Here is a 21,700-nt window from a genome sequence, read left to right as displayed (position 1 = left end):
AAAAGAAAATTATCACACAAATGGACCATTTAGTGTGCCATGCATCCATAATCAAAAAATGAAGCTAAATGAGAAAAAAAAAGAAAATAAAAATAAAAAATAAAATCCTGGCTATATGGGTGCAGGGTTACTGCCTAGGGGAGAAAAACAAAAAAGATCCTTCCTACAGCACCAACAGAGCTGCTTTTGCTCATCACCATGACAAAAGACACAGAGACAGGTAAATGGGTAACACAACCCCATTTGTTATATACATAAGGGAAATAATCAGTGGAGTTTGCAGGGACAGGGGTTGCTTTAGTGCCCTGTATCAAATGCTGACCTTTACAGCTGTCCACTCCTGGTTCTGAAAGAAGGTAGACTCTGAGCAGCGCCCCGTCCTCTTCGTCCAGTATATCCACCTCTGAAGCCCTGGCCCCGCAGAAACCGTCCAGGGACCCCAAAAGTCTCCAGATTGCGCTTCCGCTCCTCTGCCCATGTTAGTCTGAAACAGTTGGTTGAAAGCAAAAGAGGCAGAAGCTTGTAGCTCTACATACTGGAGACATTAATGTTTGACTATTGGGGATAAAAAAATAATAAATAAAAAATGCCACTAGTTTACCTGAATTTATTATCAGACGAGATGTTGTCAAAGAAGGACTTTGCTTTGTTATAGTAGCATTTTGGTCCAAAATGATCATCCTCAGCAGTCGAGTGCAATTTCTCTTTTTCTTTCTTTTCTACCTCATGATTTCCATCTACAGACAGAAACATGCACTTTATGTAACCTGGAGGGATATGCTCTGGAAAACCTCACAAGGGTAACATCAAAATGGAAAAATATTTGCACACATGGAAAGAGAAGATAATCATCATTAAAGTGCTATAATCACTGCCACTATGTTGAGCACCAGAATCTGCCTTGCTGCTGATGCTAAGCTACTACCTACAATTTAAAAAAGGGATTTAGAGCTGACCTGCAAGACAGAGCATTCATAACTGTACATCATAGTATGACACAGTAAGGGTTAAGCTGACCCCTCAACAAGAATTGAGTGTAAAAAAAAAAAAAAAAAATTAATAAAAATAATAATAATAATAATAATAATAATAATGATAAAGCAAAAGATGAAAATGCAGTGATGCATTTGTGATCACTTGAGCTGATGAACCAACCTTTCATATTCATCCTGTCCTGCCCTTCCCTCTCCAGTTCCTCCTTAATAAACTGTGCATTTGAGGAATCGAAATCAAAGTCTGTGTCAAACTTAAGGGTGGCAGATGGAGCATTAGCCACCATCAACTGGCCTCTACTACGGTTCCTGCGCCTCCGAGCTCCTGGGAATAATTAAAACATAACAAAACAAAAAAAAAATGCATTGATTGTTAATAGCAGTTTCTCCTGTTATTTGTGTCAAAAAAATAAATAATCACAACAAACCTGTATGGTACCAATTACCTTGTCTTCTTCGGGGTGGTGGCCTGTTTTCATCATTCTGCTGTCGAGCTTCCTGCTGAGCTTTGGGCACAACTGGGCCTGACTTCACTTAAATAAAAAAAAAAATAAAAAAAAAAAAAAACATTCACGCTCACTTTTAAGCTTGCTTGCGATTGCACAGATAGATATGCAGAATTTCCATAAGCTGGCACACAATTGTAAAATGTTTTAGGACTGTTCAAAATTAATTAGAGGACAGTAGTTTATATTGCCTTTCATCCCTGGAACTCTACATGCTTACTGATGGTTCCAGAGCCCCTTCTGGTCTGGGAACTGTCTCCTCTTGTCCTCTGGAGCCGCCTCCTCTCCCACCTCTGCTCCTGCTCTTGGGATGGATTCAAGCCTCTCCACTGCCTAGACCTTTCCATTTGGAGGGTTTGAACAGCCTTTTCCACCATGGGACCCCTTCTAACATGTAACCCTGGAAGCACAGATCCTGCATGAACACAACTAAATACTGTAGCATGTAAACAACTTACTTAAAAGCATACAGCTAGACTAAGGGTGTGAGTCTGTGGTCAGTTTACTATGAATTAATTTATGCTCATTTGCTTACCAAGGCCTAGAGCTGCAGCATACTGTTGATTAAGTAGAGAGGAGGCAGAAAGCTGGTTATAGGCAGGCATCCTTAGGGGGCTGAATGGGCCAAGAGCTGAGTAGACACCTGAAGCCCCTGCACTGGAGGACTGAACAAAATACATTAAAACAATTGAACTCACATTATCTGGATTTTTTTTCCCACTTTAAGATTCTCTTACTGTGGGTTGTGAGCCATGCAGTTCTAATATACCTGTACTATTGCAGGATCTGGGGGCAGGCCATGGTGAGATCTTGGAGGTTCACACAGTGTGATATCTTTAATATCACTTCCCCGGAAAGTGATGTACTCATAGATATCATCTTTGGGTGGTGTTGGTCTGTCAGTGGGTCGCCCCTCCGTTCCAAAACACTTCACTAGTAAAAAGACAATGTTTGAGAAAACAAACAAAGTGACATCCATGTTTCAATAGCACTGCTATCATCCCCATGTGCATGGGCCTAGATCACTCACCTTTTGCCAGCACTACTGTAGAGTTTACTTTATCAATTGTGTACAAAATCCCCTCATAACGATTTTGGGCTTTTGAAATTAACCCTATTTTACATCCAATGTACGGCTTTGCTGAACTCATGGTTACACAATATCCAGGCCAGCTCCTTACAAATGTCCACAAGAACGCACATCACATGCCACAACCCAAACCATGGAGCAACCAGAAACAATTTATAGGCGTCCACAGGTGACGTGAAACTACGCCCACTGATTGGCTGAAACGCACCTGGCAATGAAACATGCACTTATCCACTGTCAGTCCCCTTTAGCCGCTTAACTTTTAATATGTGACTCATTTTGTCTGATATGTGGCATAATTTACAGTTGTGATTATTTGGAACATTTATTTGGAGGGTGTGTGGTGTGATATTGTTACTTGTTCTGGCAACATTTCTCATGTTTCTCAACGTACAAGCCACATATATGTACTCCTGTGGCGTCAAGAAACCTGAACATACTCTCTCTAGTAATTGCTCATCGGCGCTCTCAGGAGTTAGACATCCAGATAGCCAAACAACACTGCTGTGTGTCTGAGAGCGCTACGGTAGCTTCTGTGGGTCTCCTGGAAAAATAGCAACAACGCAGCCATTTTGAGTCGTCTACGATAAAGTCAAATGGATACAAAATGCTTCGATACTGTGCGTGAATCTACAAAGAAATGTTAAACTACACAGAAACTTTCCCAGACAGTTTCTTCAATGTGATAAAGTCCCACCAGGAACACCTCTGTGAGAGGTAGGCTTTGTTTTCCCGTGGAGCTAAGACCCACCGCTGGCACTCCAAACTGCGGCTCGCAACCATTTGTTCCAGATTTTATTTTCTTCGACGAACCAATCACAGCACCCGGTGAGGTTGCGTCACCCAGGGTGCATCCAATCGGCGCATGCGTCTCAAGAACGAGCGTAGCTGTGCAAAGATGGCGGCGGGCTCCGATTTGCTGGATGATGTTTTCTTCAACACAGAGGTAGACGAAAAAGTAGTTAGTGATCTGGTCGGGTCTCTGGAGTCTAAGCTGATAGGAGCAAGTCACATCAACACAAAAGCAAAGATCCAGTCTGCAGCAAATCACGTCGGCAATTCAGCTGTAGGTAGTAATTCCAATGTTCAGGGCAGCAAAATGGGACTTTCACAACAAGAGCTTGCTAAAGCAGGTAAGATAGCTGCCCACTCCGGTTAGCTAACATTAGCTTATTTTGGTCACGTTGTTAAACTGATTATAGCTAACTTAGCTTCACTTGTGTGTTTCCCGAAACTAATGCGAATCGGAGAGTTGTTCGACACCCCCTTGTTTTCACGTGTTTCCGCTGCTGTAGGGACAGGAGTGCAAGGAGGTATCATTAACAGTACGGGATCCCTCGGTTCGAGCATGGATGGAGCAGCAGGGACCACATCGGCGGCTGGAGCGAGCATGACAGCCGCTCAGAGTCAGTCCAAGTCGGGGACAGCTAGCGGAGTCGTTACGGTAGTATCAGATGCAACGTCTTGTGCCGGGAAAGCTGGAAAAACTGGTGTTCAAACTTTAAATGGAAGTTCTGTGGTGATGAACTGTCATATCCCCGGAGGTGCGTCTGCTGACAGCAGCGGCAGCAACTCCCAGCCCGCTGTCACGTTTGTAAACAACGGACCTATATCTGTGAGCAAAGGAAACACGGCAGTTTTGTCTGCTGCACCAAGTACTATTATTCGGACTACATCGGCTAGTGTACACAATGCCGTGACTTCGCCTGTGATTTCGTCTCAACCCTCTGTGAAAAGTGTACCCACGGTCACGCTTGTGAGGCCACCTATGCAAACTCCAACTAACACCTCACAAAGCGGAGGCAACTCTGCCACAGTCTCAACATCACCAGCCGTCAGTGTCACCAGCACGGCTGGCCCTCTCGTCAACAAAGTCGACTTCACAAAGACTATAATGCAGACTGGTGTCGTGGCTTCAACTGTTGCGACAGGGACAACCGCAACCATGAGGAGTCCTACTGTTTTGCAAAACTTGAGGACTTCAGTGCCGTCAACGATCGCTGCCACTACTCCCGGTGGAATACGAACTATTGCTCCACAGGTGTTGGCCCCTCGACTCACCCAGCCTCAGCAAAACGCACCAAATATCCAAAACATTCAGCTCCCACCAGGTAATTTAGTTTAGTTTAGTTTAAGAGCATCAGGCAGTTTTCTCCAACAAGTTAGATGTGGCAATATTAACTCTTCATGCAGAGAGAAAGTTGAAAAGTCAGAAAGTTGTTGCTATCAAACGCAAACCCTACTTTGTTTTAGCTGCTCTTGTGTGAACAGACAAGAAATGGTTTGACGCGTTTTGTAGTAATTTACCAGAGAGGACACAGTTGATTGTCTTCTGGGGCCACAGACATCAGATTAGAGATGGTCAAGGTACTAACTGCAGACCAGATGAAAAGCCTTGAGGGCAGTCAGCACTCATATTCCTCCCACAGTATATCGAAGTAGCATTCTGTTGCAATCTATTGATTCTTTTTACTTTGCCTTGTCGGAGACACTAGCAAACTGTTCTTATAGAAGCAGCTATCTGTTGCATAACTAAGTATCTATCCCCTGTGTGTGTTTTAAACAGTTTGCAAAGGCTAATGGTTAGACTAGTCTCTGACCTCATATAATACGCTAATGTTTTGTACTGGCAGATTTTGATTTAAACTTCAGGGTATTAATGGGATAATTTAGATTCTTTTTACATAAAGCAGTATGAATTGCTCAAATATAGAAAGGCCAATGCATGGAAATTTTCTGTGGGTGAGAGTCCTGTGTATAGAGCTATTTCAACCAGAGAATGGCCGGACAGACCAATAAGCCACAGCAAACATCATCACTGAACAACAACATTTCAGCCACAACATTTAGTGACATGTACCCCCCTACATCTAAGCAAAACATTTTTTTCTCTTGATGCTTAATTCTCCTGAATGTCCTCGCTGCAACTTGTAGATCAGTGTATTACTGTGCACTGGAGCCAAGCTTTTTCACTGAATGGGCAGGCAAAACACCAGTGCACTGTAATGCAGTGGCCTCCAATAAAGTCTGGAAAGCAAGTAAAAAAATTTTACTTTGAGTTGTGCTGTGTTGAGGATGCTGAACAACCTATAATTACACATTGTGTTGTGGCTTGAGATGCTCTTGATTAATATCATGTTTATGGCTCATTTTGTTCTGATTGTGAATGGCTGGAAATCTCTCTACATAAACCTCCCAGCCAAGGTAATATCTGTGCATTAATAGACCTACAGATGAGTAATTCATACACCCTCATGTCAGAAAGTGTATACATACATATATACAGTATATTGATGAGGTTTATCAGGATAGAAAAGCCCTGACATTTGACATCTTAACCACCTTGACATTTGCCTCTTGCAGGCATGGTCTTGGTTCGCAGTGAGAGTGGGCAGCTGCTGGTGATTCACCAGCAGACCTTGGCTCAGATGCAGGCTCAGTCGCAGTCCCAAAGCGCCATGACTCCGCGACCTGCAGCCCCCACAAGCACTCCACCTGTCCAGATCACATCTCTACAGGTACCGGGACTGCTGGACACAAGGCCACACTCACAAACAGAAAATGTGACTCATACATGATCTTTACGCAGATACCGCAGATACTGACCTTATTGAGTAGGCTGAGTATCAGCCAGATGTGACTGATTCAATTTAAATACTTTCTTTGTCACTGTTATTATATAACTGTAATGGCACAATTCTGTAAACCTTCAAGAACAATATAATTAAAGTTAAAATGAACTTAGTATCAGTTAGGAAATGATGTGTAGCTACAGAGGGATGATAACCAATCAGTTCCACACTGTGAAGTATGCAGATTTTAAACTGAAACAGTAAAAAAGAGCAGGCATATTAGATGTGTTGTCAACATTGGCTGATACCCTGAGTTTAGGTGTCAAGAAAGAAAAGGTGGGATCTCTGCATCCATAATACCAGGCCTGAACAATATGTCATTTGCATCCCGTCACAACAACAGTGTATGCAATCACAATAATGAACACATTTTCAATAGTCATCCTGCAAATATTTCAGTGTCATAGGTAAAGTTAGGCACATTGTGTTATACAGTACATACAATTTCACTGTTTGATAGAAAAAGCTAACCAACTTTGTCTTTTTTGTTACATATTGTAAACAGCAAAACCTAAAGGCGATTTTATGTATTTTGTATTGCAGTCTTATTTAATTACGTTTTGGGTGCTGCTTTCATATGCACGCTGTGGCTGAATGGTAAATGACCAGTCAAAATGGACTGCTTTTATTTAGTGTGTGACGAGTTTTGCATCCAACTTCAAAATAAGTAAAGAAACAGAAAGGATGCTCAAAAAAGAGAATTGTGAGTGGAAAAAATGCTGCAGCTGCTGTTTGAAAATATTTTGCTTTAAAAAAGATGACATGGAGCAAAGCAAGAATCTTTCTTGAGGGAGCTGTGGAAGTTTAAAGTAGCATATGCACAGTGAAATTATGTAACTGAAAAAAATGTTTTTGCACTGTTTATTCGAGACACTAGCGCAATGTTATTTTTCTCAGGATTGCTTAACTTTTACATAAAGTGTCATGTGTGACACCTCCTTTCAAATCCCCTGCTGCTCTGCAGGCTCCAGGTGCGTCACTGCTGGCTCGTTCGGTTACCCCCACCACTATTATTAAACAAGGTCCCACAGTCCAGACTACTGTGACGGCCGCCACCAAACTGCAGAGGCCTCCTGTGCTGCAGGTAACTCCACCACACATCCCTTTAGGTATTTATTTCCCAGCGTAGGGTATAAAGTTATGAAACACCAAATGTCATTAAAAATCCATCTGTCAGGCTCATTCACCACAAAGAATGTTAACTAATAACGACTCAGTTCTGTTACACCAAACCTTGTTTCTGCCGACACTGAACACTCTGTAACTATTGGATGATTGAGTTAAAGCAAACCATTTGCTCTATTTGCCCTGTGTCCACTAAACTCCCACAGATAGCCCACCAATGTTGCTTCCCTCATCGTGGTTTGGTGTTGCTTGGGTTAGGACTGCCAACAGTATAAAAAAAAAAAAAAGATTATTCCATGAACAAAATCAGGAGGAGGATTGAATGCAGTCTGTGTGTTTGGGGAAGCTTCTTGTTTTAGATAAATTGTTCTTCACGTTTGCATTTCTCATTTAACATGCACGTTTGTCCGTAACTGTCCACCTCCTGGGAACAGCTCTCTAGCTCTCATAAATCTTGGAGAAGATAGGAGAAGTTTCCTTGAATGGGAAAGTTAATATAATGCTTTTACTCCCATGCCTAAAATAGGGTTAAATCCATGCCTCTTTGAACAGATAGGATGGATTTCCTAATCTGAATGCTTGTTAAAAAAACAGGCTCCGACCTGTTTCATAGATTGTACGGTCATCTTGTTCTGCTAAATAACTGCTATGAAGGGCTAGGTTTTTGCGTCAAGGCAGGCACATTCGTTTTAATTTCTCTGTCTTCTCTGCTTGGCCTTTTGTTTGCTCACTTCGAGAACACTGCTGGTTGTATTACTCTTTCTTGTGAATTATGATTGTTCTGGTTGCCATGGAAGTCCCCTTAAAGGTTAATACATTTTTACTAAACATCATTCGTTTTCATTGTCTGATTTGTACATCACATTTTTATAACATGCTCTAATTTAGGGGTGGAAGAAGAGAATTGTGAAGCTCTGAAAAGTGAATGTTGTTTACAAAGTATACAGATATCTGTGACAGCAAACACAATGTCTTGCTCTTTCTTGGCAGAATAACAATTAATTATGTCCTAGTAAAATTGAATGTACTGTGCCCTGGAAACAGACTTGTCAAAACTGTTAATCTGACCTTGTCATTTTCCTACGTCTCATCTCATGACTGCAAATTCACTGACTCATATAGAACACCATCATGCTGGGGGGAACTGCCACCACCCCGGGTCAGCCACTAGGAACGCCCACCACAGTACAGCCTGGATCTGCAGCCACAGCAGTAACACAGAGGGTAGGGCCCCTTGGAGCCACTGGGACCCCTGTCACTCCGACAGCTGTCACAGCTGTAAGAGAGAAGTACTAACCTCGAATGCTTTTGTCTGAGTAATCTGTCTCAAATAAAATAATGAACTACACAGACATTTGATTTTAGGGTATTTTGTGTTCTGCTCTACATTTCTACTGTAAATCCAATGTGTATATTTAAGAAAAGTGTTGTTTGTCTGTGCTCGCAGGAGACACTGGAGAATGTAAAAAAGTGTAGAAACTTTCTGTCCACGCTGATCAAGCTGGCATCCAGCGGGAAACAGTCCTCTGAGACTACAGCCAGCGTTAAGGAACTGGTCAAGAACTTGCTGGTACATTTCTCTCCTTCGTGTCTTCTTTTTCTTGCTTTTCCATCTTATCCTTCATCTCTCTCTCTCTCACCATCTCTGTTAAAAATCTGTCTGTCTTCATTTTCATACCTCTCTTTCCATTCATTCAGTCTGTTTTATTAACTTACATTTTTTCTGTTCTGATTCATCCTCTGTGTCTATTGTACAACAGGAAGCAAAGATAGAGCCTGAAGATTTCACCAGCAGGTTATACCGGGAGCTCAACTCCTCACCACAGCCGTACCTTGTGCCTTTCCTGAAGGTGAGATCAGCAATAAACCAGTTTATATCCAAATATAATGGCTGATGCAGCATGGTCCACATTGTAGATATGCAGGTGAGTGCAGGACTCACAGCTTGTGTTAGGACAAGGCACAAGCTCTAGTGATATTTTGCACTTTTGCTACATGCAAACTGAAGGCAACTTGTACCTCGTTTAGACTGACATGATGACATGGCTTCACAACTCTGCTTCTAACCAGTGCTCACAAAGACTGCTCAAATCAATACATTTTTATAAAAAGTGTTGGTTTCTATAGCGATACTATTAAATGAATATAGGTTTGCACACCTCTTGTCATCTAAACCACATAATCTACCCTCTTTAATGTCAGAGATTCAGCACATGAACATCATCATTGTTAAAGAGTGTAGGTTGTTGCATTTACTTTCCATAAGATGATAAAATCCTGTAAAATGACACTGTTTCTCCTTCAGTGTAAACACTGGGGCAGTAACTGAAAGTCAACGACTCCATCTAGCAAACACGGACTAATATAATCGTGTGGTTTTAATAGCTGTGCGTGGAACTGAAGTTGCCGACCAGGTCTCTTTTAAACGGTTATAACCAGGGAATTAAACTGTGACAGCAGTGTGTTATGAATGGGTTCAACAATGGGTTTATTATCCTACATCAAATACGAGGTTTATGTGTTAAGGTGGTATAACACCAACATGCTGAAACTGTTTTGGAAGCTATTGTGAAGAGCTAGTAGGCACCCAAAGGTTTCAAAGAGGGAGAAAAGGAGCTTTTTCTCTTTATCCACACAGAAGTCTGCATGTTGTCTACAAACTAATGCTATTGCTTCCTGAAACTCCTCTTTATAAAAAGAGGTATTTTGTGTCTGCTTTTGAAAAATATGTGAACACACATCAATGCTATTGTTCACACTAAACTGAGCATATGTGCACATATGGTGATATCCTCAGGAATTTTTTCTCTCCATCACCCAAAGTTCTTAGGACCTCCTGGTCCAACAATCCGCTCTGCATGGCCTCATCCAAACACACAGGGAGTTCAACCAGTACATTGTGTGTTTTTTCAGAGTACAGTATATCATAGAGACTGCACCACATGTCATGAAATGCTGCTACTTTTGTTTTATAATAACCAAATCTATTATGTGTGGAAATGAGTCAATGACTTAATCCAAGTATTGTATGTTTTTTCTTTCTGTCCTCAGAGAAGTCTCCCAGCGCTGCGTCAGATGACCCCAGACTCCGAGGCCTTCATTCAGCAGAGCCTGCTGCCTCAGCCCAGCACTCAGCCTGCTGCAGCAGCTGCAGCAGCTTCCACGGCCCTCACCGCTGTGGTACTGCGACCTCCTCTCTCCACTGCCACCACCACAGCCACCAGCACTGCCGTGACCAAAACCACAGTCATCAGCCTCACTCAGGCACCTCACAGTAAACCAGGACTGGTAATATGTGTTTTTTTTTTTTTTTTTTTACCTGTGTCTGACTTCAGCAATTGGCATGAGTTTAATCTCTTATTTTTGTTTGTGCTATGATTTTGTTTCTCATTCTTTGTCACTGAATGTGCACAGATTGTGCCACAACAACAGGGGGCGATGGTGAGGCCACAGGTGACGCTGGCTCAGTCTCCAATGGTAACACTCAGAGGACAACCGCACAGCCGCATCATTGTGGGCCAGCCACAGGTGGTCAAACAGCTGCAGACAGGTGTGTGTTCAACAGTTTCCAGCTTCCATTGTATCTCAGTGGGCTTGGAAAATCAATACTAATGCTCTTAATGTTGTATATTGTTATTTTCTTTATTTGGTGCATCATACAGTGTCCAGTGAGAATTGGTGGACAGACCTAGATGCTAAACAAATCCATTGAAGAAAGTCACTGAACAACACAAAAATACAATGGTTCCACCTCAGCATGTCTGTATTTGGTCTTTCACACATTCACTATATACAGTATGGAAGTGCTGCCACCTTCTGGATACTGTATGTAATTGCAGGACTCTACACTTGTACAAAGATGCCAAAATTGATTCTGAAAACAAGACAAATTTCATTAATGCTACAGTGCATGTTTTAAACTGCATACTTACAATTTTAACTGCAATTACATTGTGTTCTGCTCAGATAGCTGCAAAAATCTGAACTTGCTTCTGTCACTGTTAGTTTCAGCAGTGAAGCAGACGTTGGCTCCAGGGGCCAAAGGAGTACAAGTAGTCAGTCAGGCCCCTCTCACTGCTGCTCAGAAGAACAAGCTGAAGGAAGCAGGAGGGGGAACCTTCAGGTCTGTGACACATTCAGATAAATGTTGCGTAAATATCAGTGTCCAGATAGTCTGTATTGAAGGAGTTTTAGAGGTTTAGTAACATATTTTCAGTACTTTACATTTTCAAAACCAACTGAGAATTTACATAATTATCTTATTATTATATTTGACGTTGGAACTATCATCCAGTGGTTAGCAATTGCAAACCTACACTTTTCTACATTGTACAACATAAATTTGGCACGTGTTTTAGAACTGGAATGATTAGTGTTATTGGTTTTTCAAACAGAACAGAAAATTAATCGACAAGCATTTTGATAATTAAGTCATTGAGTCATTTTTCAACATTCACTACTTCACAGTTAGAAATTGTGAAGATTTGCAGCATGTATTTATCTTATATGATTGTGAACATTATAAAATATCAGATTTTTTTCCAGTAATTTCTGACATTTTATAGCCCAAACTATAAATTGTTTAATCAGATTAATAAAGAACTGAAGTAATTATGAGTTGTATCCCTTGTATTTTCAGGGATATCAAAAGAAGTTGTTTTTCTTATAAAGCATAGGTAGTCATGCTTTATTTATCAATACCAGAGCAAGAGTCAGATTTACATTTACAGTCATATCACTCTCACCATCATGGTACACTTTATACAATCAACATGTCATCCTACTCTCATCTGTTTTGTGTGTCTGGATTCATTTTTTTTTAACATAACATCTGAACAGCAGAAACACATGTACTACAAACATACCACAGACACCTCCACACAGCGGAAGATGACATTCGATTTTGGTTAACCTTGCTGCATAAATTTTCATGTTGAGGCAAAACCCATTTTCTTGCAATAAAAATTACACAGTGATATGATAAAGTCACCCTGGTAGGGCCTTGTGCATTGGCATGGGGAGAAAAGATAACAAAAACGCAGCAGAAAGCTGTTCAAGCAACTGCACAAACAGATTCACTGTGCACAATGTAAAACTGAGACAGTAAAATTGGAAATTAGAAGAAAGCATCCAGCCTCAGCCATATAGTGCTAAAAGAAATGGAAAACCAACATGAAGTGTTGCATTTTCAGGAGCTGTGTAACATGATCTAACCAGGTTCAAGGTTTTCTCAATCAAACATTGTAATATAATCTGAATATTCTACAACCTGTTCACTGAAAACCAGAAGTCCTTGTGATTTTCTTGAGTGTTGAGCCAAACATTTGTACATTTGTGTCCTGAATTCATTCAGCAGTACAGCTTTAACTACTGATGTAGGCTGTAATGTAAATCAGTCAGTTTAAAAACTGTACTTGAAAACTGTCTTTGGTCAATTTCAGTATGTCAGTTTATTGTCGTGGTTTTTGTTCCTATTTTGCCACCCTTGTGTTTGTAGTCACATTTGCTAATTAATGCAGCAATTCTCTTAAATAATGACTTCTTAAACATAAGCGGTTATGCGTAATATATTGTGGTAGTTACTCCTCTCTGTCAAGAAAAACTGAACATATTTCTGCATTTACAAAGACAGAGTAAAGCATTAATGTCCCAGAGAGAAATCACTAATAATAAATACAGACACAGATTGGATTTATTATAGGGCAGTTTTGTGGATTGCACTAGATTGTACAGGTGTAACTAAAAAACTAGTTTATACAGTCAGACAAAAATGTGAGCATAACATTATGATGTGATCGAGGTGCCCAGGATGGTAGCATGTAAATATATATGAGAACAATTTTATTGTGTGTTTGGATATACTGAAAAAAAACAGGAAGTGTCACGGCACAGACTTTTAAACTGCTGAGACAAATCAGAGTGACCACAGCGTCTCTCTGAAAGATGTTTTCTTTCAATTCTTCGTCTCACCAGATGACTGTTGATATGGACGTTTTGTTCCACTTTAAAACCACTGTGTGCACATACTTGATTCTAGGATCTTCAGAAAAAGTAGATGGTCTTAAATTGGTGCAGTCCTTGTTGCTTTCATTACATTCATGTCCCATGGTACAATCCTTTTGTCCAATATATTTTTTATGTTATGACTAGAGGGCACTTAGCATTTGTGTGTCTTGCTTTGATATATGAACTGCACTGATGTTTTTATAAGTGCAGTTTTTTGGTCAGACAGTTTTTAGGGTGCGTGATGAATTATCTCAGTATTTACATTTTTCTAGCTGTTTTGGAATTTTTGTAGTTATAGGACACAGCTGCAACTGAACAAACCTGTTGAGATCATTTTGTATAAATGTACAGAAACAAAAAAGAGATCTCAGTATCTCAGAAATGTCAGACAAAAAAAAGGTGCAAATTGTGTTCATGTTACTATGTCTCTCATCACTTTCCATTTCATCCAGGGATGATGATGATATCAATGATGTGGCCTCCATGGCAGGAGTCAACTTGTCAGAGGAGAGTGCCCGTATCTTAGCAACCAACTCTGAGCTTGTTGGCACAATGACTCGTTCCTGTAAGGATGAGGCCTTCCTGTCCACCTCTTCACTCACTCGGAGAGCTCTTGAGATTGGTGAGACACGTGAACACGTACAGCATGTTCTTGGTTTTAAAGGTTGACACTGTCTCACTCACTAAATCTTTACCCACACTCCTGTTGTTACAGGAAAGAAGTTTGGTGTCAGCGAATTGGGAACAGATGTGATCAACTTCATTTCCCATGCTACACAGCATCGACTACAAAACCTGCTAGAAAAGGTGTCACAAGTGGCACAGCAGAAGAACTTAACCTTCAAGGTGATAATTAATCACTGTAATTTTAGAGTTGGCAAGACCCATTGAAATTTACTCTGTTCCAGCGTCTCTTATTGTATCTTTCTGTCCTTAACTTCATTCAACATTCAGGAGGATGAGCGGTGTGAGCAGGTGAGCGATGTGCGAGCCCAGCTCAAATTCTTCGAGCAGCTGGATCAGATGGAGAAGCAAAGGAAGGAAGAGCAGGAGAGAGAGATCCTGTTGAAGGCTGCCAAGGTAACAATCCTAGGCTAGCCTAGACTTTAAGTAGTGTTGCGTAAAGTCCCCACTGTCTATAGGCAAGGACATGCAATATCACTGACGTACTATCATAACTGCATAGAGAAGGTGGGCGAGTGATCTCAGGACAGTGTCATTAGTATACATTTCCTCACCTGCTAGAGAGCAGGTATGCTAACTTTGAGTGAGTGAATAAATAAAACAATTGATTGAATGAATTGAACATATCCGTCTTGAAATATTAAAATGTCCTCTACATTATTGCAGTCTCGGTCTCGGCAAGAGGACCCCGAGCAGCTCCGACTTAAACAGAAGGCCAAAGAGGTAAACATATGCTGCCATGAGTCACTGTGTGATTGCTTTCGTTGTGAAGTATTATGATGAGGTGGACTGTGAGACTCATCTATGTTATTACCTGTGCTCCAGATGCAGCAGCAGGAGCTGGCTCAGATCAGGCAGAGAGAAGCCAACCTAACGGCATTGGCAGCAATTGGCCCCAGGAAAAAACGGAAAATGTACTCTCCTGTTAGAGGTGACAGTGCAGAGGTGAGGAATATGGAACCTTTGGACACAGACAAGTTGTGCTTTTTTTTTTTTTTTCAAATTCTCAAAGCTCAATAAAAGACTAAATATCTATCTTGTGTTTGCTTCAATTCACCGTCCAGGGCTCAGGGTCAGGGCCCTCCCAGCCTGGAGTCTCTGGTGGAGCAGGGTCCAGACAGTTTATGCGACAGCGTATCACCAGAGTCAACCTCAGGGACCTGCTCTTCTGCCTGGAGAATGAAAGAGGGACCAGTCACTCACACCTGCTCTATAAAGGCTTCCTGAAATAACATCCACATTAAAATGACTAACCTCACTCAGTGGCATTAAGGAAGCAGAGTTGACTGTCAGCTCAGATCCTCTCTACCGGTACATTCTTTGATTGCCCACTGCTGAATGAAGAGACGTTTGTCTATGGGAAGAGAATTATGTGGAACACTGAAGGGACGTCAGCTTCTAAAAGCCTCTTCGAGCACAAGCCTTTTGTATTTTCAGCGCAGAAATGGAGCAAATATTGGAACTTGGCCCTGATTTCAGTGTGCCTCTCAGCTCAGTTTGCTCTTCAGAGACCAGTTGCACTCAACCACACTTCCCTCATGCACTGCCTCATGCTGCACAGAAGAAAAATCTCTAACTGAACTGGGCACTTCAGATTTGAAAACCTTGTCAGTGTCCTTGCACTGATATCTGGGTTGTAGCAGCAAATCTCTGCGAATTGGTTCCATGTTAGATTAATGTGCAACATTCAGGTGCAGCCTGATTTTACAAAACTGCAGTAATGCTAATTTTCTTGACCATGTTAACGTAAACACTCTGTTTATTTAAGTTTTTAACAGAGATTTTAATTTATCACACATTTCTACTATATTAGAGCACCGTTTCAATGCCTGTGGATTGTTTTACAGAGATTAATCTTGACAAGTCTTGTCTTCTGATCAGTTGCCTTCTTCAGATTAAGCCATATGGATTAGAATGTGTTGTTCATTTTAAGTAACTTCATCTATCCAACAGTTCTCTCCAGATTTGTAGGATGTGTGTTTTTTTTTTCTTTTTTTTTTGTCTTTGCTTGATTGGAAACAAAAATTATTATTTATATGTGTTGTGCATGGTGTTATAGCAGGTGTTGGTATTTGAACAGTGAGAGCTCCTGACACAGGCTGTTATTCAGGTTCTAGCACATTTGCTACACAGACTTAGTATACTTTACATCCCTATCAAACATTTTTAAATCATTTTGTTCTGTTTCCAGTAATTTCTTCAGCAATGGTAAAAAATTCAACTGGCTTTCTGTCAATATCCTGGTGGCAAGCTATCTGATATTGTTATTTAGAAAATCCAAGAATAATGAAACATTCACATTATGAAAATAATTATCTGGATTTGGCTCTGTGCTTCTTGCATAATGTTACCAAGAAGCCACGCTATCAAGTCATTTTCCTGCCTTTTACAAATGTCAGACAAAGACTTGTTTCAATTAAGATGTTGAAGTAACTTCTGGTTAAAATGTATTTGGGCAGGACATTTTCTGTGATGGATCGTCCATCTCAAACACATTTGTTCTTTGCTTTTTGTACCATTTTAAAAAGAAAAAAAAAAGAAGAATGGACATAGGTGGCTGCCTAATGTTACTTCAACAAATAAAAATATATCAATATGGTCTAAATTGGAACTGAAGTTGCTCTTAGTGATGTAAAGTCTTCATGCTGTGTCACATATGTGCTATAATGTGAATTTTAAGAAATGGGAATATGGAGAAATGAAACCCAGTCCTTTAAGTGAATCACGCATTTTTAAGTTGTGCATCCACATTTTTACATTTTAATAAATGATGTTGGTCATGTTTGGAAAACATGGGCATGAAATGCAGAACAAGGATTGCACTTTGACAGATCAGTTTTCTAAAACTAGTCGATCATATGAACATACCCACTTTATAACTTTTTGTATTTTTAGTGCACATACTAATTTGGTCTTTATACCTTTTGTCATTTTATGAAAGAATGTTTATGGACAAATTTTATTACTGTATATACTTAAGTTTGCTATTTGTAGATTTATCAATTGACAAGTTCAAATTGAGAAAATTTGTCTTATTTTTCATGTATATAAATATGTCAAAATATGATGCTTTTTGCCAATATCTTGTAAATTTTGCACAGCCACTTGTTTATATGTAAATATCTGAATTTAAAAGTTTTTAATTGCTATTTTATAATGGATTGACAGAGAATGATCTCTATTAAAACAAATATCTCTATTTTGATTGTCTTAATTATTGTGGCAGATCTGGTCTTGCAGGTCTTCCAAGTTCAGCCTAAAATACTAAGAAGTCAAGCAAGTGATGTCAGCACTATCTTCACTGAGGCTTTGTCCTGTATTTTCTGCCACCTTTCAGCAGCGTTTGTGAACAAACTGACATAGTCAAATTGAGTTAGAAAGAGGACTGTATCAGATGGCCCAAATAGAGAGAGACGAAGACATAATTGATTAAATAATTTTTTCTACTGTTTACAATGAATCCATTGTAATGGGAAATGGGCTAAAGTAGTTCAAACAACTCTAGTCTTGAAGCACATTAAAACTGGGCAATGCTTTGATCTTTCTTTTTTCTTTCTTAACTTTTAGACTTCAGTGGTATTTCTTTTTAAGATTTGTCCTTAAAGGTTAGAATGCAGACATTACTGTAGCTTCTTGTCGATTAAAAGGAAACATTCAGGAGGTGGTATGGGTTGCTCACTGGTAGCGATGATGATCATCTCATGAAAGTGAAGTGAACAGTAAAACACCTTCATGATATACAAAGATGTCTGAGTAGAAACAAGCAGCAGAAATATGCTAAAGGTTATGTATCTCTTATGGTTTGTTAACACTTTGAGGGCTGTGTTTTGGGCTGTGTCTCACTACCAGCCAGTAATTCATACCTTGTTATGTTTGCAGATTTGAAAGTATTCCTATTTTCAGGTTTACACCTTATGGTTATTTTTAAGCTATTTCATTTGACATTGACATTATCATACATCTCAGAGGTAGATTTTAATTGGACAATCCATACTGAAACAGATACTTTTTCATGGTAAATGCTCTGACAATCTAAACTTAACATTTTGAATTTTTGTTGACTTTTTCTTTTCAAATATTTCACCCCAAACATTTCTGTTACCAGCAGAGGAATTCAGAAGCACACCAAACCCTGGCTAATGTTGAAAAAAGATGACAAATATGTTTTTATGCCTCATTTTAATTAATTTTAATATTGTCATTTTAATGCCTTAATGACTTTTTTATGACTTACTATGACGTTTAATGCCTTACTATACTATGACGTTTTTATGCCTTACTATACGATGATTTATTCATGGGATGGCTTGGTGATACAGTGTTAAGAACTGTTGCCTCACAGTGAAAAGGTTCTGGGTTCAAACCCCAGGCTGTGGCCTTTCTGTGTTGAGTTTCCATGTTCTCCCTGTGTCTGTGTGGGTTCCCTCTAGGTACTCTGGCTTCTAATGGCAGTCCAAAGACATGCACATTAGGTTTATTGGTGACTCTAATGCCTTACTATACTCTGACATTTTTATGCCTTACTATACTATGGCATTTTTATGATGTTTTTATGCCTTAAGATACTATGATATTTTCATTACATTTTATGCCTTACTATACTATGACGTTTATATACCATACTATCCTATGACTTTTTTTTCACATTTTTATGCCATAGTATACTACGACGTTTTTTGAAATTTTATGGCTTATTATACTATGATGTTTTTTGACATATTTATGCCTTACTATACAATGAGTTTTCTTTGACATACTATACTATGTTTTTTCACATTTCAGGAAAGACTAATAAGAAGAACAAGAGAGTATGAGAATTAAAGTAAAATGAAATTTATTGTGAACAGAAGGAACAGAGTTTGGCGCTTAAACCCCGGCAGGAAGTGGATCACTATGAACAAGATCTATAGGTTTAAGGTCCTTCCAATAAGAGGAATCTTCCCCTGGAGTCTAGACACTGGTGCTGGTGATGAGGAATGGAGCTTGGGAATGGGAATGTCTTGATGTGGGAACTTCTGATTGGATGGTTTGATTGGAGATGGTGTGGTGTCCATGGTTGAAGTGGAGAAGGGGTGGAGGTGGGTTGCAGATTATTCGCTGTGCTGAAATGACAGTTGAATGACAGCAGAGAGAGAGACAATTTTAGAGTTTGTAAGCTTACAGGTGATTGGCTGAAGGCCGACATGTAAGGTTGTGATTGGGTGAAGATGTGAATTAGTGGGTGGAGATTTTATATAGCGGGAATTGTGCTACTCACTTGGAAGGCATTCGCAAGGAGATAGTCTTTCTGACTTAACTTTCACTAAGCTTAATTTTTATGCTATACTATGATGTTTTATGCCTTAACATACTAGAATGTTATTCTACTTTTTTATGCAATGCTTTACTATGACTTCTTTTTCACATTTTTGTGCGATACTATACCATGACTTTTTGGATATTTTTATGCCATACTGTACTGTGACTTTTTTCAAATTTTGATGACATGCTATACCATGACGTTCTTATGCCGTAATATCCTATGTGGTTTATAGGACTTTTTATGCCATGTTACACTATGACGTTCTTGACTCTTTTATGCCTTACTATACTATGATGTTTTATCACATTTTTATGGCTCACTATACTATGACTTTTTTCACAATTTTATGCCACACTATACTATGACATTTTTTGAGGTTTTGTGCCTTACTATACTATGACATTTTTTGCCATTCTATACTATGACGATTTTCAACAATTTTATGCCTTACTATACTATGACGTTTTTTGACGTTTTAGGCCTTACTATACTATGACATTATTTGGCAATTTTTATGCCATACTATACTATGACGTACGTTTAATGCCTTACTATACTATGACGTTTTAATCCATACTATACTGTGACGTTTTGTGACAGTTTTTTGCCATACTGTACTATGACGTTTTAGGCCATTTTTATGACAAACTATAATATGATGTTTTTTGCCATTTTTATGCCTTACTATACTATAATTTTTTCCAAACTATACTATGATGTTTTTTGACAAATTTATGCCTTACTATACTATAATTTTTTCCAAACTATACTATGATGTTTTTTGACAAATTTATGCCTTACTATACTATAATTTTTTCCAAACTATACTATGATGTTTTTTGACAAATTTATGCCTTACTATACTATAATTTTTTCCAAACTATACTATGATGTTTTTTGACAAATTTATGCCTTACTATACTATAATTTTTTCCAAACTATACTATGATGTTTTTTGACAAATTTATGCCTTACTATACTATAATTTTTTCCAAACTATACTATGATGTTTTTTGACAAATTTATGCCTTACTATACTATAATTTTTTCCAAACTATACTATGATGTTTTTTGACAAATTTATGCCTTACTATACTATAATTTTTTCCAAACTATACTATGATGTTTTTTGACAAATTTATGCCTTACTATACTATAATTTTTTCCAAACTATACTATGATGTTTTTTGACAAATTTATGCCTTACTATACTATGACGTTTTTTGCCATTTTCATGCCTTCCTATACTATGACGTTTTAATCCATACTATACTGTGACGTTTTGTGACAATTTTTTGCCATACTGTACTATGACGTTTTTTGCCATTTTTATGACACACTATACTATGATGTTTTTTGACAAATTTATGCCTTACTATACTATGACATTATTTGGCAATTTTTATGCCATACTATAATATGATGTTTTTTGCCATTTTTATGCCTTACTATACTATAATTTTTTCCAAACTATACTATGATGTTTTTTGACAAATTTATGCCTTACTATACTATGACATTATTTGGCAATTTTTATGCCATACTATAATATCATGTTTTTTGCCATTTTTATGCCTTACTATACTATAATTTTTTCCAAACTATACTATGATGTTTTTTGACAAATTTATGCCTTACTATACTATGACATTATTTGGCAATTTTTATGCCATACTATAATATCATGTTTTTTGCCATTTTTATGCCTTACTATACTATAATTTTTTCCAAACTATACTATGATGTTTTTTGACAAATTTATGCCTTACTATACTATGACATTATTTGGCAATTTTTATGCCATACTATAATATCATGTTTTTTGCCATTTTTATGCCTTACTATACTATAATTTTTTCCAAACTATACTATGATGTTTTTTGACAAATTTATGCCTTACTATACTATGACATTATTTGGCAATTTTTATGCCATACTATAATATCATGTTTTTTGCCATTTTTATGCCTTACTATACTATAATTTTTTCCAAACTATACTATGATGTTTTTTGACAAATTTATGCCTTACTATACTATGACATTATTTGGCAATTTTTATGCCATACTATAATATCATGTTTTTTGCCATTTTTATGCCTTACTATACTATAATTTTTTCCAAACTATACTATGATGTTTTTTGACAAATTTATGCCTTACTATACTATGACATTATTTGGCAATTTTTATGCCATACTATAATATCATGTTTTTTGCCATTTTTATGCCTTACTATACTATAATTTTTTCCAAACTATACTATGATGTTTTTTGACAAATTTATGCCTTACTATACTATGACATTATTTGGCAATTTTTATGCCATACTATAATATCATGTTTTTTGCCATTTTTATGCCT

At 38.5% G+C, this 21,700-nt stretch overlaps 2 protein-coding genes across 3 annotated transcripts; one reads left to right on the top strand and one right to left on the bottom strand.

The window, feature by feature from the left end:
• Window positions 1–1,692: 1,692 nt before the first annotated feature.
• On the bottom strand, window positions 1,693–2,649 carry LOC111217274 (protein LSM14 homolog B-like). Its single transcript, XM_022739056.1, has 4 exons — window positions 2,529–2,649; window positions 2,268–2,431; window positions 2,034–2,163; window positions 1,693–1,898 (listed from the first exon to the last, which is right to left on the bottom strand). Exons 1-4 carry the CDS (start codon window positions 2,647–2,649, stop codon window positions 1,693–1,695), a joined length of 621 nt encoding a protein of 206 aa, XP_022594777.1.
• An 847-nt stretch (window positions 2,650–3,496) lies between these two features.
• taf4 (TATA-box binding protein associated factor 4) lies at window positions 3,497–16,992 on the top strand. Of its 2 annotated transcripts, XM_022739267.1 has the most exons (16): window positions 3,497–3,721; window positions 3,884–4,699; window positions 5,952–6,106; window positions 7,185–7,304; window positions 8,468–8,623; window positions 8,793–8,915; window positions 9,106–9,195; window positions 10,397–10,633; window positions 10,760–10,895; window positions 11,351–11,468; window positions 13,804–13,973; window positions 14,067–14,197; window positions 14,306–14,431; window positions 14,702–14,758; window positions 14,861–14,980; window positions 15,100–16,992. In XM_022739267.1, exons 1-16 carry the CDS (start codon window positions 3,688–3,690, stop codon window positions 15,265–15,267), a joined length of 2,757 nt encoding a protein of 918 aa, XP_022594988.1. In that variant the 5' UTR covers window positions 3,497–3,687; the 3' UTR covers window positions 15,268–16,992. The 2 variants fall into 2 exon arrangements, with proteins under 2 accessions (XP_022594988.1, XP_022594987.1); XM_022739266.1 differs by having other exon boundaries at window positions 3,497–4,699.
• Window positions 16,993–21,700: the final 4,708 nt, after the last annotated feature.

The sequence above is a fragment of the Seriola dumerili genome, unplaced genomic scaffold, assembly GCF_002260705.1.
Source record: "Seriola dumerili isolate Sdu_G_001 unplaced genomic scaffold, Sdu_1.0 BDQW01000043.1, whole genome shotgun sequence".
NCBI classification, from domain to species: Eukaryota; Metazoa; Chordata; class Actinopteri; order Carangiformes; family Carangidae; genus Seriola; species Seriola dumerili.
Note: the sequence above shows the minus strand (reverse complement) of the source record. Positions and strands in the feature narration are given on the sequence as shown.

Bases quoted from the DNA above. Each gene is read 5' to 3' on its own strand.
- LOC111217274 (XM_022739056.1), bottom strand. From the start codon at position 2,649: ATGAGTTCAGCAAAGCCGTACATTGGATGTAAAATAGGGTTAATTTCA. The intron at 2,432-2,528 runs GTGAGTGATCTA...TCTTTTTACTAG, and splicing joins TACAGTAGTGCTGGCAAAAG to TGAAGTGTTTTGGAACGGAG. The intron at 1,899-2,033 runs GTAAGCAAATGA...CTGTGCTTCCAG, and splicing joins TGCTGCAGCTCTAGGCCTTG to GGTTACATGTTAGAAGGGGT.
- taf4 (XM_022739266.1), top strand. From the start codon at position 3,826: ATGCGAATCGGAGAGTTGTTCGACACCCCCTTGTTTTCACGTGTTTCC. The intron at 8,624-8,792 runs GTAAGAGAGAAG...CTGTGCTCGCAG, and splicing joins CTCCGACAGCTGTCACAGCT to GAGACACTGGAGAATGTAAA. The intron at 14,198-14,305 runs GTGATAATTAAT...TTCAACATTCAG, and splicing joins AGAAGAACTTAACCTTCAAG to GAGGATGAGCGGTGTGAGCA.